This window comes from Diplotaxodon limnothrissa, linkage group LG8, assembly GCF_057381915.1.
Source record: "Diplotaxodon limnothrissa isolate DT_005_m linkage group LG8, D_limnothrissa_male_GT1.1, whole genome shotgun sequence".
NCBI classification, from domain to species: domain Eukaryota; kingdom Metazoa; phylum Chordata; class Actinopteri; order Cichliformes; family Cichlidae; genus Diplotaxodon; species Diplotaxodon limnothrissa.
The window spans coordinates 10,169,591-10,187,735 of record NC_140603.1 but is presented as its reverse complement, the minus strand read 5'-3'; the positions used below and the strand labels follow the sequence as shown (position 1 = coordinate 10,187,735).

The following is an 18,145-nucleotide window of genomic DNA, read 5'->3' as shown; positions in this document are numbered from 1 at the left end:
GACAAATCAACACAAAAGAAGGAATGCACTGGCCAGTACAGCTATGCCAAAAGAGTTAAAAGACCACAGAAGACTGCTAAAGTGGACGATTACAGAAATATTACCTCGATTAAGAAAAAACCCTTCAAAACAAGTCTGTCAAATATAAAGCCAAGGGCAGAACTGGGCTGGCAAAGACTCCAATCTGGCTCAACTGGAGAGCTTTAGAAGATGAAGGAAGAATAAATATTGGACTACATTTTTATAAGTTTTATAGCTTTAACTTTACTGATAAAAGTGTCCCATGTGGCCATTGACGCCTTATTCTTTGCTTAAATTAAGATATCTCAAGGATTAATCTTTTTTTTTCTGGGCCGTTTTCCTTTTTGCCAATTGAACTGTATTTCTGCACAAAACAATTTCATGGTACGATTCTCCATTAAATTAAATTTGTGAGTGTAAGACTATCAACAAACTTACAACCAAGCCATGCTCTGCGTGTTTGCTTTAAGCTTTAATTTATGCAGGCCATGACACAGCGCTGACAAGGTTATATGGCCTGCGTCTGTGTCTTTAAAGGTTGTATATTAACATGGTGACATAGAAAGAACAGGTGGGTAGCGCTTAGAGGAAAGTTGAAAGAGGAGCAGACTTTCGCACAGGATTTATTTTTTCTTCAAAGCCTTGGTGGATCAGGCAAAGCTTTAATCAAGGCGATCATAAGTTAAGAGTTTTCCGAGTGTTTTGGTGACTTTACTGAACTGGATTCAGGATCGGTGGATACCATGGACTCTCTTTAACGGCTAAAAAACAGAAGCACTCACCTCGGAGCTGAGAATGGGCTCGGGAAGCTGGTTACTGTGTTTGTTCATCTTTGGAATTCTTGTGGCATCGTGTCCTGGTGTTGGACAATGTGGGAGTGGGATTACAATCAACGTTATACTGTTGGATGATGAGGACTCTCCCTGGAGCCTCCAGTATGTGGAAGGAGAAATACTGAAGGCCATAGAGAAAGATTCAGCCATTAATGCTGCCCAGGGTAATGAAATTAAAAACTAAAACAGAAAACAAACAAACAAACCACATGACAAATCCGCACAAAATCAGACCTTTTGATCTCTCGCAACAGCACTCTCTATATACAGTATGTATATTGGTACACTCATGTTTATAGATATTGATAATTTAACACATATGTCACTGACTATTATTGTTCATTTATATTTACTGCTTTGCATACTGTTCCTATTTTCAGATTTTCATGTTGCTTTTCCCAAAAGTAACAATTTTAAAGCTGTTTTAGGAATTATTCAGGGATTTCACTATTAAAGACTAAAAAAGTATACAAGAAAAGTAAAGCTGCTACTGTTAACAGATATTCTGTAGTTAGTTTCATAAACTAGCAGATTAAAGATCGTTATCCTATTAATTACAAGGAAGCTACCTGCAATGCTTATTAGCTTACTAGCATAAAACGCTTGTTCTACTAAGCTAGGAGCTATCTTATACTAGTTTAGCCTGACTTTTGGTCAACATGACAACATACAGTTTGGTGTTATTTTTGACTCACCCACAGTCTGCAATGATGCCATTATGCAAAAAGTATTGACACCTATTATTTAAGATAATTAAACATAAAAGGTTTTTTTTGGCTAGCAGGAATTTTTTATCTAGCCAAGTTTTTATTAAGTGGCTGTTAGGAAAGCCCTGTAGGGTTTATTTCTAAGCATTATCAATAAAACTTAAACAGAATGTCCCAGTTTATGACACAGGTAATCCAAAGTAGTTGTCTTGTTTGCCAGCTGAAATTTGTTGGTGTTTTATTTTTATTAGCAACTATGATTTTTCAGCTGTAGCTAGCTATTTAAGCTTACATGGTTCTGTGTCTTTTACTGTTGTGGAGTGTAAACTTCCCCAAATTAATAGATTTTACATATATGGTAGAATTCAGGGCCTACTTCCTCCACACACACACACACACACACACACACACACACACACACACACACACACACACACACACACATTTTATTTCTCTTTAAAACAAATCTAATATCCACATACACACTGCAGTTCAAAATGGAGAGAAAGTCAAAACTAACATCTGGAACTTTCTTTCTTTCCACACACCCAAGATCCAGCTGTGACTTTTAACCTAACTGCGAATTTCAGTGGGTTTGACACAACCTTATACTGGCACCGAGGCTGCCGGAGCAGTTCATGTGAAGCAGTTGCAGAGCTAAACAACCTGACGGTAAGTAGCTACAGTTTTATATTAAAAAATAGAAAGAATATTAGCATGTTGGATGCACATATACATGAGCTTGTGTAACCCTGAGATCTTGCTTCCACAGGACATTCATTTATGGGTTTATGCACCTTTTAGTTCGCAGACCTGCTCTCCTCATTAATGCCATAGACACCTTTTTTGTGCAAGACCACAAATCAAAATAAGACTATGCCAGTCTCAGTAAATCTCTGTAAAAACTTAACAGAATCACTGCTAAGCCAACGAAAACTATTATTTCACTTCCTTTCTGAACACCCCAGTTTTCCTTCAACTACTGTCAAAGACATGCCTTGCTTGGCCTGCTGGTATTTGCTGTCTACTGCCGAAGTCCCACACGACAGCCAAGCTTGAGTCGACTCCTGCTCCAGTTTGCCCCCATGGCAGGCATGGGACACCTTAAGGCCACAGCCCCTTGCAACTGCCTCAGCTAAGGAGGTTCAGAATATGTGTCACCCCTCACCCTAAAAATCTTTTCTAAGCTTTTCCAGAGGTTGAGCTGAAGATCTCCTGGACTAGGGGCCTCTGCCCGATGCTCCCAGCGTACCTTTACTGTACCACTTGGTAGTTACTTGACAGCTCAACTCTCTACCTAGCCAAGACATCTGGTCCAGATGTGATGATGGGATTACAAAATCAAATATCAGTACCGAGTGCACTTATGAATACCCTTTGCAGGCCATTTCCCAGCCTTCAGCCCTCCAAGTTTAATTGTTATTAGCATGCAACATAAGAATGTGAACAATGAAAACTCCCAGCTGGAGTCCGCAGCTGGGCCATCTTCTTCCCCCCGCTTATGCGTTCGGTGCATAAGCGCAAATGACGGTCAGGACCCGTCCCCCGACTTGAGAGCAATCCTCTTGTCCACTGGGTGAAACCCAAACATACAGGCACATTGAGAGCATCTGACATGGACCCCTCTTGAATGCCTCCTAGGTGAGGTTTTTAATGTCCAACTAGGAGGAGATTTGACATATGGAAGAAATTCTCTCAACTGGCTTTGAGAAGAGCAGGTTGCAGAGTAGCAGTTGGATAGCTAATAGAAGGAGGTCTGGGTGTTTCCACCTCGTGCTTAGGAAAAAAGCATGTATTTTACTTTAGAAATATTTGCAAATTATAGAATTTAATGAGATAAATCTCTGAAAAACACTCCACAGCCATGAACAAGACACAAGTAGAAAAGAGGATGATGTTTGATTCAAATGCACTTGATTAACTTATCATCAGTAAGTGCGAACACCTCTATAAAAGCAGAGGTTTTAACAGTTTGCTGGTCTGGAGCATTCAGGTAATGCCAGGATTAAGACAATGCCAGGAGTAGATGTTCCAGCAAATTCACCCAAAGCCCAGACCGTGCAATGCTCAGAGAAACTGCAAAAAACCCAAGAGCTACAACCAAACACACCTTATTAGCACAATGCCCTCATACTAACTGTCAAACACCGTGGTGGAGGGGTTCTGTTTGGGGCTTGTTTTGCATCCACAGGATCTGGGATCGTTGCAGTCACTGAGTTGACCATGAATTCCTTTTAAGATGTGAGGCCATCTATCCAACAGGTTAAAAATGGTTCATGCAACAATAATCAAAGCACAGCGGCAAATCTACAACATAATTGCTGTGAAATGAAAGGATCAAAGTGCTGCAAAGGCCCAAAGTTCAGCCTGCCTGAAATTCTGTGTGAGCAACGTTCTAAAGAAGATGGGGGCAAAATTGCATAAGAATGATTTTAGAGATAAAATGATGACAAAATCATACAGAAAACTTCAAGGTATTCCTGCTGAAGGCACTTGTACAAGCAGGGCTGGGGTCTCAGTTTAACACAAAGTCTTTCACATGATTCTATAAGGTCCTATATAAATTCCAAGTAATGTCTTATTATGCACCACACCTGAGATTTTGCACAGTTCTATGGCGTATTGAGTTTGTCTGAGTAGTGTAGTAAACAGATGTTTGCTTGTTTGGTTGTTTTTTGCCTTGGTGCATGCTTCAAGTTTGGAGTATGGAGCATGTAAAATGTTCAAGTTACAAGGCTTTTGGATATGTTGCATCATTTGCGATTTTATCTGAGCAGGTGTTGTAATAAAAATATTTTAGACTTTGTTACACCCTGATGACTTTATTATGTTATATAGTAAAATAAACCTGCTGTCCCACAGTGAGAACATTTTTCCACAAACCACTTCTAGTGCAAGGAAAACAGGTCGATTTCCAAGAACCTGGAAGAAAACAAGAGTTTGGGTCTCAGGAGTTTAAAGATCAGGCAAAATTTACATAAAAATCTGTGAATTATTCGCTGTATATGTTTTTATTTTTGCAGGAATCAGGAAATCTGGGATGTGCTGTGCTTGGACCCACGTGCACCTATGCTACTTTCCCAATAGTTGAGTAAGTTCTGAATTTTTCAAGGACATGATTCTGCCAATAAGCTTGAAAAGGACACTTCAGATTTTCAAACAGGTTTTGCCTGTGTTGCACTATGCTTATCGTTCACCCGTTTATCATAATTAGTCGATACCATTGTCTCCCACTCTTTTTTATTCTCTTCTTCCAGTAAGGAAGCCGGCATGAGTCTCAGTAGACCCATTCTCTCAGCGGGAAGCTTTGGTCGCTCGTGCGACTACACCTTCAACTTGCAGCGACTCCTGCCACCTGCACGCAAGATCGTTGACTTTGTCGACCAGTTCTGGAAAGAAAACAATGAGCTCAAACCTTCATGGAAGGCAGCGTATACTTATAAAACAACGAACCCCACAGAGGAATGCGTTTGGTGAGTAACCCATCTTTAAGGAGAGACTCATCTGTTGTGAGCTATTACAAAATCTAATAAATTATATTTTTAATTATATTCTAGTTACATTTTTAAATGTAATAAAATGTTTTTAATTTAAATTATGCATTATATTCATTTTCATCTTCAGGTATGTAAGTGCAATTGAAGCGACGGGCGATCTTGCCTTAAATATTTCAATAACGTCTCTACGCAGTCCCACAGAACTGCACAGCGTGCTTACATTACGCAACAGGACATCCAACTGTAAGAATTTGATGTATTTTTCTCAAACAAGATTGAAAACCTCTCTGTTTTCACAGCGAGACATAACAATGGCTTCAGTTTGCTGGGACAACACACACAGACAGTTTGGATTCTATTTTCCTAAGAGAGCCCAGGGCCTACAAAGCACATTTAATTCAACTATTGAGTTTGTTAACGCTGTCATCACGAGGGAGACTCGGAATTTTCTGTTTCAGAAGGAGAGCTAGCTCGAGGGCCATAATAGCTTTTCTTTGAACTTCCTGCTGCATATTTTTACGCCACATTATGAAGGGTGAATTAAAAAAACATCAACAGTATCAGGCTATGCTTGATGGCTTTAGGTTTTGGTATTAACTTTGGTTTCAAGGTTGAAGAAGTAATTTAAATGGAAATCAAGTTTGTATTTGAGTCCCAAGGCCAACTAGGCAAAAAAACAGAAGAAAAAAAATAACTGAAAGACTGTTCTGTTACAAATACTTCTCCGCTGCAGTGTTCATCATGTGTGGATCACCAATGGACCTAGTGGAAATTAAAAACGGCTCTAAGGCTGCGGACAGCAGTGATATCGCCTTCATCCTCATTGATCTTTACAGGTTAGTGCTGTTGAATCATTTCACTTCTGTTCCTATTTATTCCACTTGTTTTCTTTTTCTCTAACCCCACAGCAGTGATTCACAATCAGTACTTTCCTAACTGGTGAATGGGTACCTGGAGATTGTAAAGTAGTGACTGACTGATTGAGTGATTTCATGGAGTCAGTTACTGTGTGTCATCATAAGATGAGACTAAGTGTGGGAAGAAGTGAAGAAGCAGACATAGATGAAATAAAAAATTCAATCAGGTCAGCTCGAGCCAACGTAATATTATTTCCATCATCTATGACTGCTCAACCATCCAATGGACACAGTTAAAAAGCCTCAGGAGGGGAGAGGAGCAGCAAAGCAGGGAGGGCATCAGTGGCAGCGGCAACAAACATGACATTAAGTCACCATGAAAACTGAAAGTTGGGATGGAGCTGGGTTGCAAAATGGCTTGCAGAGGTAGCGGTTATGGTCAGGCTAAAGCTCCTTTGGGATCCAATGTACTATTACTTGATGCCCTGACTAAACACTTGATGTTTTTTGTCAAAAGCCGCACACAGCAGAAGTAGTAAGCCTAATTCAATTTCTGGAAGAAAGATTTTGGACAAAACTTGCTAAGCTAAGTGGCTAACTTAGCACAAACTAGGCTAAATCTATTGAGTTTTCAACAGTATTATTATTGAATGATAATATCCATCTTTATACCAATTAAAGTCGGTAAAGCATGGTAAGCAAAGATCTAAGTAAACTGTGTGTATAGAGTAGAAATGAGTAACTAAGCAATCAAATGCAGCTAAATTACTGAATATAATAGAATAATATATAATAACTGAATGAAACTGAAGGAAATTTTTGCACATGTAGAATTTTTCATCAGACCTCTGCTGATTCCTCTACACAGTGATGTATACTACACCAACACATCGTCGCTGCCAGAAATGAAGAACGTGTTGGTGCTCACCATGCCGAACACCCGAAGCTACAGAATCAACCCAGACCTTAAAGACAACAACACGGTGAGCAAACCAGAAATACACAACTTCTCTCTTTGCAGTGCTTCTGTAGCAATACAAAAAAGGTTAGCTCTGATTGGCTGTTTTTGTTCCGCTCACTCTGAATAATCAACTTGTAGGGTTTTAAGGGAAAATAAGGGATTAACAACACAGGACCATGCCAACCAGAAATGGACCTCGGAAGAGTTAATAATAAATGTTCAATGAAATATCATTAAATAACGTCTTCACTGAGTAAAAAATATATAAAATAATTCATCACCTGTGTAGTGAAGGATGCATCTTAGAGCTCCTTCACTCAAATCTAAGGGCTGTACTGAGAAAGTAGTTCCAACCATCTGTCTCTGTCTGTTCCTCTGCAGATGAACGACTACATGGCCGCGTACCATGACGCAGTGCTCTTTATTGGCCAAGTGATGAGAACAATTTCTAAACAAAATCAGTCTCAGCTTCACAGGACGGAATATGTGAATGTAAATTACTTCAGAAACACCAAATTTACTGGTAAGGCAGGTGGAAGATAACAGCGAGGAGGGGGAAGTGCTTGCATACAAGCTGCAAGTATGTGTATTAGCAAATACACAAGAATTTACACAAGTTAGCATTTAATACTTTTTTGGCAGCTGCAGATAGTTGCAGTTAAGCATACTGAGCAAAACAGTAATAAATGCTAAAATTAGCTCGTGAAAAGTGGGAAAACACCATCCACCAAAACACTAATGAGCTGATCTCAGAGCAGACATGGCTACTGTGAGGTCGAACAGATGGAGGCTGTCAACTGCTATCACTTCTTTGTGTTTTCATTGACACAAAGAGTGTTGGTATAACAGCCCGCAGCTGTAAGCAGCCGGTTGTGAGTGCAAGTTTGACTGAGAGACGCATTAAAGGTTTACAGCTGACACACACGGTGAAATGAAGCGAACAGAAGTTTAAAAACGTTTGTGTGATTCTGCTCAGGGATTGCTGGGAATTATACGCTGGACGAGTACGGGGACAGAGACGTGGCTTTCTCAATCATCTACACCACTACTGACAACAAGGTATCTTTTTCTCCTGTTTTCTTTTTTGGCATTTAGCAGTGAATACACGAAGAAAAGATTCAAAATAAAACCTTACTGTGCTGCATCTCTTGCTTCTGGTTTGATGCTAAAATGTGTCTTTTTGTTTTTTTCCTCCCCTCTTGTGTCACACCCAGTACGATATTTTATTCACATTTGACACGGAGCGCAATAAAACCACAGTGGTGGAGGAGGCTCCTAAGTTCATCTGGGGGAAAAGACTTCCCAATAACATGCCAGACAGCGGTACATCGAAAGACACACACACACACACATACACATGTTTAGCTATATCATTGAGTTCAGTGGGCACAACCTCAAAATATGTCTTAACCTTAATATTTTAAAGATTTATGTTAAGAGAACTTCCTTTTTTGTCCTCTAGAAAGAAGGCATGTCCACCATAATGATTTAGATCTCCACAACAAGGCCTGATCAGTTTGCATCCACTCAGTCAGGTCGTTTTCAAAGACTTGCACTAATCCAGGTTCCGGTGAATTATATGTAAGGCTTCAGCTGTGGTTTAAGCACCTCTCTGTTTGTGTCCCTGTTTTCATTTAATAAGCATTAATGGTGGGTATGAACAGGAGGAAAAGTTATAGCAACCACAAACTGCTCCACGTACATCAACTTTTGCATGTTTTATATGAAGTGGTTTTATGGCTCAGTTCTTCTTTTGTTTCCTGTAGATGACCTCCTCACAGCCCTATCTGAGATAAGCTTAAATATTATGGCACTTGAACGCTCGGCCCATGTTTATCTTTTGTCCTCTGTGTGTCAGAAGCATCGGCTTGGAACTGAAATGGTGCCTCTTTTTTGTCTTTATTACTGCAGGCCCTGCGATTCGCGACATCATTGTGATTGTGTTGGCTGTTACTGTGGTCGTAGTGGCCACGATCGCCTTTATTTTCTACAGGTATGCCGTAGCACATGGAACATGAGAATAACGGAGTTATTAAGTGTGTGGCAGATTTTAATTAAATGTTTGGATTCTCTGCAAAAGGTCATGAATTTACATAAATGATTTTGGCCCCATCATATAATGGCATATATAGTAGTACGGTAGATACACTGCTCCAAAAATTGCAGGAAAACTTTGAAAACACGACAGCTTTTAATGAGAAAAAAAACAGTGGATATTCACATTGATGGGGACTTGGTAATGTGTTAGGAGTGATAAAGTGCCCCAAAATGTAATGGAAATGTAATGATCAACCTACAAAGGGCTGAATTCAAAGACACCCCCAAAAATCAAATTGAAGAAAAGCAGCAGCAGGCTAGACCACTTTACAACATGCTCCTGATGAGATAATGGATGGTGTCCTGGGGGATCTACTCCCAGATCTGGACCTGGGTGTCACTGAGCTCCTGGACAGTCTGAGGTGCAACCTGACAGCTTCAGATGGGCTGAAACTGAAACCAAAGGTGTCAGGCAAGTGTGGAGGCCAGACATCGGTATCATCGTCCAGAAACTTCCTGCATACTCTCAGCATATAAGGATGGGCATTGCTGTGTATTCAGAGGAAGATTTCATCCTGATACCCGATGCCAGTCAGGGTCTGTAGACATCTCTGCGTCCCTCTATGTATATGCCTCCCCAGTGCATCACTGACCCACCACCAAACCAGTCATGCTGAAGGATGTTACAGACAGCATTGCATTCTCCACGGGTTCTCCAAACCCTTTCACTTCTGTCACATGTGCTCAAATGAACCTGCTCTCATCTGTGCAATGCACAGGGCTCCAGTGGTGGACCTGCCTGTTTTGGTATTCTGTGGAAATGTGAATTAGGCTCCACAGTGCTGGGCAGTGAGCACAGGGCCCACTGGAACACGCTGGGCCCTCAAACCAGCTTCATGAAGTCTGTTCTGATTGTCTGGTCAGAGACATTAACACTAGTGTCCTGCTGGAGCTTTGACAGTTCTCATCTTGCACAAAAAAGTGGGTTAAAGATCTTCTCCAGGCCTGTCCAGAGTAACTGTCTGTGTCCTGAAATCTCCTCTGTGCTCTTGAGACTGTCTCGGGAGACACAGCAAACCTTTTGTAAATGGCACGTATTAATGTGCCAACATGGAGGAGTTGGACTACCTGTGGAGCCTCTGTAGGGTCAAGGTATCACCTCATGCCACCAGGAGTGACACTGACCCCAGAAAAATGCAAAAGTAGTGAAAAAACCATCAGAAAAGATGAAGAGGGTCAGAAAATGTCAGCGACCTCCACCTGAAACTGAACTAACCTCCTCTAAACTGACCAGATTAGTGTCCCAGACGTGTAACTGGCTTGATGCTACACTCTGATTAAAAGGTGCTACAATTATCTTTTAGAGCTGTGTATATACGGACTTTCAGGTTACATGAAAAATAATCTGAAAGTCTGTATGTACTATACAGGTTATAGCTCTATTACACTCTCTAAAACATGGACTCATGACATGAAATTTAAATTGAAAGCTGCCTTTTATAAACATAGGAGTCAGATGCTTTTCGTGCAACCAACCTTTACCAATAATCTCCTGATGCAGTTTTTTCTTTCCCGCATAGACAGAACAGAAGAGATCGACTGCTCAGGAAGCGCTGGTCCCACGTGAACTCTGACCTCATCACGCTGATGGAAAATGATGACATCAACGTCATCTCCCTTAATGTAAGTGAAAACACCTCAGTAAACACCTCAGTCAAGTCAGCTTTAAGAATGCTGTGACAGCGACCTTCCTCTAACCCCCGTTAGATTGAAAGTAAGAAGAAAAAGAAGTTCAAGATCCGCTGTGCGCTCTACGATAAGAAGGTAGATGGACAGCATCCTGCAGTGTTTTCCAAATCAGTCAGCATCTAGTGCTTTTGCACTGATGAAAGTGAGTTAGCAGATGTAATCTGGTTGGTGCTTCTGCAATATTTCTTTCAGATTGTGATCTTGAAGGAGCTGAAGAACTCGGATGGGAACTTTGATAAAACCCAGAAAAGGGAGCTCAATGCGGTAAGACGTCTTATCACACTGAAATCCTTTTACTGCCAGCCCTCTTTGTTAATGTTTATCCAAACTCACTAGCACTCCCCATGTTTGCCCCCCCTGCAGCTATTGCACATCGACTACTACAACCTCACAAAGTTTTACGGCACAGTCAAGTTAGATCACGGTGTCTTTGGCGTGTTTGAGTATGGCGAGCGAGGCTCGCTCAGGGTACGTGTAGCAAAACTTTCAATTTAAATCCATCTTCAGGTCTCAGTTTAAACACAGCCGTCAAGAAGTGTGAAGAATAAAAGCGTATTAATGCAGAACTGGGGTGTCTTTTTCTTTTTCAAGTATGTGCTGAATGACAAGATTTCATACCCAGAGGAGACCTTCATGGACTGGGAGTTCAAGATCTCTGTCATGTACGACATCGCCAAGGTGAGAGAGAAGTGCTCGACTTTGCCCGTGAGCAGAACAATTATCAAAGTTAAGCATTTGCAAGCATCACATGCGGTGTGTGGCATGATAAGAGACCACACAAGTGGAGATTGACTCGTTACTCGCCGCCCTGAGCGGAAAAACGGTCACGTGTATCTGCCATAAAGCAGCAGCATTCACTAAACACCATAAATCATTACAGAGGACAATGCAATGAATGACAGGATCGGTTTTTGTACTGAGAGCTTGACATAGTTAGTAGCAATCTGTCTTAATACATAACTGAAAAAGGGTTATGAAACTTAGCGTTAGTCAATATTACTCACCATTCATGCAGCGTGACATAAAAGATCCCTGAGTAACTGGTAATAAACTTTTGTACCTGATGTAAACTGCAATGGGATCACTTCACCTGTTACCGTATAATAAACTGAACCCAGAACATCATCATCAAAAAGAAAGGAAGGTTCGCTCAATCCTGACACTTATTTCACGTGAGTAATAATCGTTTACTAAAACTTTAGAAGTTCTATCAAAAGCCAAACGGACAAACTGAGTGTAATGTGACTGCCAGGATTACACAGCGCTGTGCAAAAGTCCCCTCATGTCTTCATAGTTTGCTTCCAAGGAGCCAGATTTTGTTGCTTTGTTCAAACGACTCTTAAGCAATAGTTTTGCAGGCTTTCTGAAAATCTTTTAAAGTTTTTATTTAGACATTGGCTGCTTTTTCACTCATTTTTTGTCCAGTAGACTATGCAAGCATAAAAAAAGGGATGAACCAGTGTTGTATCTACACATAACAAACAACTTTGCAAAGAACCCATTTTTAAACTATCTTTAGTCATGTTGTCACTGTGAGCTGAAGGATGGACAAGCATAAAGAAAATGGATTTATAGTTTCAATAAGAAGTACATATAGTGAAGAGGCCTCCTTATCTGTAACAACTGTGATCAAAACAAAGCCATTAAAAGACTGTGCCTCTAAAGTTTGATCAGTTTGATTGATGTCACAGTGCGATAAACAACTTGGCAACTTACCAGAAAGACTCAATATTATCCCACTAGTTAATAATTAAATGATTAAACATTTAAAATGTAACATTTAAGTGTTGGTGGGGTTTTTTGTTCTAAGCTTGTTGTTTGATAAGTCAGACCCTGTGAAGGCACAGTAAGCTTTTATATAAGTATTTTTTTCTGGCTCAAAATTATTAAAAAGGTTTGGTTTAAATGAAGAGCAGGATTACACAGGTCTGCAACCAAAAGGTGCATAGGATCTTTTGACTGCTTCTCATAGATTTTTACTCACTGAAACAAGGAAAAATATTTTAAAAATTCAATTTTGTCAGGTTTTCTTAATTCATGTTTTTAGTTTAATGTAAACTCTTCATGTTTTGCAAAAGCAAACTGTATGTAATGGAGGGAAATGGAGGTAATTTTTGGATTCAGCACCCTAAAAAACATAACATTTACCAAAAATATCCCATGCGACTGAAAAAATAAATTGTTTTTGCAGACCTGTGTTATGGGAGCTGCTGTTGCACTTGCCTCTGCCTGCCAGCAGAGGTCATTAAACACCAGATTACTCACCGCCTCTTTGATTTTTCATAAATCTCATTACTTCCACCAGTGGAAGGTGTAATGTTGCTCTGAATCCTCTGTGCAGGGCATGTCTTACCTCCATGCCAGTGACATTCAGGTTCACGGTCGCCTCAAATCCACCAACTGTGTGGTGGACAACCGCATGGTGGTGAAGATCACAGACTTTGGCTGCAATGCTTTTCTTAGCCCCTTCCAAGGTGACGCCGCAAACAAAAATCCTCCTGAAATATCTTTTTGTTCTCTTCTTTACCTGCTAACGTTTGTCTGTCTCCACATCATCCTGTCAGACTTGTGGACAGCTCCGGAGCATCTGAGGAACGAGGGCACGTCTCAGAAAGGAGACGTCTACAGTTTTGCCATCATTGCGCAAGAGATTGTTCTCAGAAAGAACACCTTCTACACTGAATCCTGCTCCGACCGATCAGGTTTCCAACACTCAAATACAACACGTGACAGTTACAGTCATTTTGTTTGCAAATGATCATCTCTGCACCACCAAGTTCAGAGTGAAAGAAAGAAGACCTGTTTGATCCGGAGCTACACTACAATGCCATCTGCGTCTCTGTGTGTTTCTCAACAGAAAAACTGTCCAGGCTCAAGTCATCCTACTTCAGACCTGATCTTAACTTTGAGACGGCTTCAGAGAAAGAATTAGAGGTTTTTTTTTTCCATTCATGTGCCAGCTTTATTTTATTTTCAGCATCTGTTTTGTCTGTATTGTATTCAAATTGTTCTTTCCTCCTGTAAGGTGTACACGTTGATAAAAAGCTGCTGGGACGAGGACCCAGAAAAAAGACCTGACTTTAAGAAAGTGGAAATTTATCTGGGGAAAATCATCAGGTAATAATGCTCTCTTTATGTTATTGCTGTTTTCAGCTATCAGTGTGCATGTCCTGGTGTAGCCTTTATAGTTTCTGGGAAACGGATTACAGATTTCTAAATATATCTCCCTCCTCATATCCCTTTTCTTCTCCTCTTCATCACTCCAGTAAAATCCATAATCAGGAAAATGAGAGCTACTTGGATAACATGATCAGACGGCTGCAGATGTATTCCAGAAACCTGGAGTACCTGGTGGAAGAGAGAACGGCTCTCTACAAAGCTGAGAGGGATCGAGCTGACAATCTTAACTTTATGCTGCTGCCTGGGTTTGTTTACACTTAAAGAACAAATGCACATCATTAGACACTTAGAACAATCAGGACATAGATGCTAAATCATTCATGCACTGTTAGAGAATTCGTTTTATTTCTACATTAACAGTGACCAGCACTGAGTTTCAGTGGTTAGCACTGTCACCTTAAAGCAAGAAGGTCACCCCTTGCCTACGTTGGTTTTCTCTACGTTGGCTTGGTTTCTTCTCAGAGTTCAAAGACATCCATGTTAAGTTTATTGGTGATTCTAAATTAGGTGTAAATGTGATTGGCCGTGTATGTACTATGCCTCCAAAAACAAGTCAAAATTTGAAGAAGAAATATGCTAAAAATGCTAAGTGGCTGTAAAAGTTCAGCTAAGCATAAATTGTTGGATTGAATATTTTTAATGGGTAGTATACATTTATAGCTATATAATTTTTAAAAGTGAATATAAATTTGAGTTTAAACAGCATAAACTATTGGATTAAATAGTTGAAATAGATAAGTTAGTAGTTACAGTATATAGTTTAAAAAGCTAGCATAAATTAATGACAATAAATGATTAGAAAGGTTACTTTAAATTGTTTGACTGAATTGTTAAAATAAGTTTTGTAAACTGACGGTTAAAGCGTTTTAAAAGTTAGCATAAACTACTGGATTAAATATTTTAAATAGGTAAATTAGTGGTTAAATAATGTTTTCAGAGTCTCCTGCATGGGGTGGGAGATGACAGCTTAGCCACCATTGTCCTGTCACTCACCACCTCCACTGGGTCCATCCTAACACAGAGCTGGCCCTGCGGATCAGCCTGTTCAGTCTCTTCCTGTCCCCGGCAGAGATGCTGCCACCCCAGCAGACCACACTGTAAAAGATGGCTGAAGCCACCACAGAGTCATAGAAGGTCTTCTGGAGTGGGCCCTCCACTCCAGAAGACCTGAGACTCCACAGCAGGTACAGCCTGCTCTGCCCTTTCCTGTAGAGGGCGTCTGAATTATGAGTCCAGTCCAGTTTATTGTTCAGATAAACACCAAGGTACCTGAAGCTGTCAACATTGCATTTTATTCTGTTGTATATAGTATTTTATTCTATTCTATTGTGTACAGTATCTTATTCTTATTATCTTATCCTATTCCAGTGTTTTTTCTTAATTTTTGCTTCTGTAACTTTGCACTGTCCACTTTCTGCTGTAAAAAACAAACAAACAGTGGGACTAATGGAGGTTATCTTATCTGATCTTATGTTAAAAAATTAGCATTAATGAATGGCTATAAATGGTTAAAAAGTTACCATACATTGTTGAATAAAATTGTTAAATGAATAGTTAATACAAACTGACTAATAAAAGGCCTAGTCTAATAGTAACCCTATTAATTAAAAGCTATATAGTTTTTAAAAAGCTAACACAAATTAATGGTTAAATAGTTACTAAATTAGCATACATTTGTCTCTTTAAATGGTTAGAAATGTTACCTTAATTATGAGTAAATAATTGAAATAATTAGTGTTAATTAATGATCAAAACGTTAGTGTAAATTAACAGTTAAATGGTTGTAACAAGTAGCATTATTGAACTGTTTAAAAAGGATAGTTATTTAAAAATAAACGATACATGGATGAAATGGATGAATGAACTGTTGGGGAAACTTGGGGGGGCCTTTGGTTTAACCAACTCAAAATCAGAATGAAATCTCAATGGAAAAAATGTCTTTTCTTTATTATGTTTCTCTCTGTGGTTAAAAGCCCGGTGGTTAAAAGCCTGAAGGAGACCGGGGCTGTGGAGCCAGAGCTGTACGATGAAGTTACAATATATTTCAGTGACATAGTTGGCTTCACCACTCTGTGCCAGTACAGCACGCCGATGGAAGTTGTGGACATGCTAAACGACATCTACAAGGGGTTTGACAGCATCGTCGACCACCACGATGTGTACAAGGTATTGGCAGGGATGAAACCGAAGACATTCAGGCACCCGGCAATGAGCACGAACATCATGGTTTCCTTTACTATCCTCAGGTGGAGACAATAGGGGATGCCTACATGGTTGCTTCTGGTCTTCCAAAGAGAAACGGGAACAGGCATGCAGTGGATATTTGCCGCATGGCGCTGGACATCTTGGCATTCATGGGCACCTTCCAGCTCCGGCATCTTCCCGGTATTCCTGTGTGGATACGAATCGGTGTACACTCAGGTCTCTTCTTCTTTGTTTTTCATTTTTTAAACTAGTCATTTTGGCAAATCAATTCACCTCCTGCTGATCTTTACACTAATTCTTCTGTCTCCTGGTTGTTTGTGGGTTCAGGTCCCTGTGCGGCGGGCATCGTGGGAATAAAGATGCCCAGATATTGTTTATTCGGAGACACGGTCAACACAGCATCTCGTATGGAATCTACAGGACACCGTGAGTGGACACATGTAACGAACAAACTGATTTACACTGACATTTTCTCCAGCCGCTTCCTTTGTTCTCGTTATTTTACATGAATGACTTCCCGTACATTAGTCTAGCGCAATTATAGAAGCCAGCAGTCAGCCTAATTAAATAAAGTGACCACAGCCAAGCTCTGTTGTCTTTCTTTTTATCTCACAGCCCTGCGGATCCATGTCAGTCAGCCTACCATAGATATCCTGGAGAGAACAAACTGCAAGTTTGAGTATGAGATGAGAGGGGAAACATACCTGAAGGTAAAGGTTGGTCTCTACATTCAATGTAGCAGCATGTCAGCCAAATTAAATTGAGATACAGTGACAAAAACCTTCACTGCGACACTGATGCCAGTGACTGTGATGAATATGTGGGTTTTTTTTAGGGTAAAGGCACAGAAACAACTTACTGGTTGACAGGTGAAACTGGTGAAGACTACGATCTTCCTACTCCACCCACAACGTGAGCAAAAAGGAGATAAAATCCTTTCACATGCAGCTCCGCATCTGAGATTCACTCTTTCAACACGGTGCTTTCTCTTCCAGTGAAAACGTCCAGCGGCTCCAGCAGGACCTCGCCCACATGACCTTGACGTGTTTGGAGCGTCGCTCGCGAGGTTCCGTGCGAAGGAAGAAGCTGCTACCAAGTCAGAGCAAGGAGGACACCAGCGACCAGGGGTCAGAGGTCGAGTCTGAGAGCAGCCTTCCCGAGTACCTGCATCTAGCAACTGTGGATAACACACTCAGTACCTTCCTGTAGAGCATGCTGTAACTATTTGCCTGTTATTGCATATAGAGCAGGAAATCAAGCATAGAAAAATGAGGAATTAAAAGTCCTCAAATATTCACGCATTATTTCCTGCCATCATTTTGGGTGGTTGGAAACGGCGGGTGGAAACTTTGTACTATGTAATTGATGTAATGCTTTACCCACTCAAGTGTCATAGCTGAAAGCCAAAACCTTAGATTTGTTCAGTGCAGATTTTTTTCTATAACCAGTTGGGGGATTTTGTTATCCTCCGTCAAAAGAAAAACTGTCAAAAAGGGCATTTTAGGCCAACTTTGAAGGTCTGGTACTCTGCTAAAACAAGATTTAGCATATTTAAGGATTCATTTTTATCCAAATTTTGATTCCAGGCTCAGCTTCTAGCTCTTTTTCCTTTTATGCCAAAATTATTTTTTGCTACATCTGTATTTTTACACCTGTGAATGTGTAATAATACGGTTCGGAAATTGATCTACATACATCTATAAAATAGTGTGGAAACCCAAACTGAAGTTATGAGGGGTCAAAGACACTTGGAAAAATAAAGAATAAATAAATAAATAAATAAATAAATAAATGCACAAAATTTCAGCACCAGTTATATCGCAAAAAACAAACAAACCCAAACACAGCTGATGCTCATGTGGTCAGGTGGCAGCGCTTTTGGATTTGATTCACTTACTATGGGATGAGCCAGCCGCAGCACCCTCGCATGCCAGTGCAGATGCTGCTAATGGCCTGTTCAACTAACAAAACACAGGAACACGATAAGAACAGAAGAGGCCGTTTTGCAGACAGAAATGCAGGTTCGCCCTTTTTGTGCATTGTACAGTTTGGAAAAGGTTTTAGAACTACAGTAATACATTTGTATTTGTAATATATC

At 40.3% G+C, this 18,145-nt stretch overlaps 1 protein-coding gene across 4 annotated transcripts; it reads left to right on the top strand.

Moving 5' to 3' along the window:
• The first annotated feature begins 816 nt into the window (after positions 1-816).
• gucy2cb (guanylate cyclase 2Cb) lies at positions 817-17,256 on the top strand. Of its 4 annotated transcripts, XM_085360440.1 has the most exons (28): positions 817-1,018; positions 2,121-2,233; positions 4,585-4,652; positions 4,819-5,034; positions 5,186-5,301; positions 5,792-5,894; positions 6,784-6,898; positions 7,258-7,399; positions 7,853-7,935; positions 8,091-8,199; positions 8,519-8,530; positions 8,788-8,869; positions 10,494-10,596; positions 10,681-10,737; positions 10,855-10,926; positions 11,026-11,130; positions 11,254-11,340; positions 13,004-13,136; positions 13,227-13,364; positions 13,520-13,596; positions 13,688-13,779; positions 13,929-14,087; positions 15,816-16,008; positions 16,089-16,263; positions 16,375-16,473; positions 16,663-16,757; positions 16,883-16,959; positions 17,043-17,256. In XM_085360440.1, exons 1-28 carry the CDS (start codon positions 817-819, stop codon positions 17,254-17,256), a joined length of 3,237 nt encoding a protein of 1,078 aa, XP_085216566.1. The 4 variants fall into 4 exon arrangements, with proteins under 4 accessions (XP_085216566.1, XP_085216565.1, XP_085216564.1 ...); XM_085360439.1 differs by lacking the exon at positions 8,519-8,530 and having other exon boundaries at positions 10,494-10,614; positions 10,696-10,737; XM_085360438.1 differs by lacking the exon at positions 8,519-8,530 and having other exon boundaries at positions 2,115-2,233; positions 16,663-16,763.
• The last annotated feature ends 889 nt before the right edge of the window (positions 17,257-18,145 follow it).

Excerpts from the sequence above, each read along its gene's own strand:
- gucy2cb (XM_085360437.1), top strand. The coding sequence starts at position 817 with ATGGGCTCGGGAAGCTGGTTACTGTGTTTGTTCATCTTTGGAATTCTT. Across the intron at positions 10,927-11,025 it reads AGAAAAGGGAGCTCAATGCG|CTATTGCACATCGACTACTA; the intron begins GTAAGACGTCTT and ends CCCCCCCTGCAG. Across the intron at positions 14,088-15,815 it reads AACTTTATGCTGCTGCCTGG|CCCGGTGGTTAAAAGCCTGA; the intron begins GTTTGTTTACAC and ends TGTGGTTAAAAG.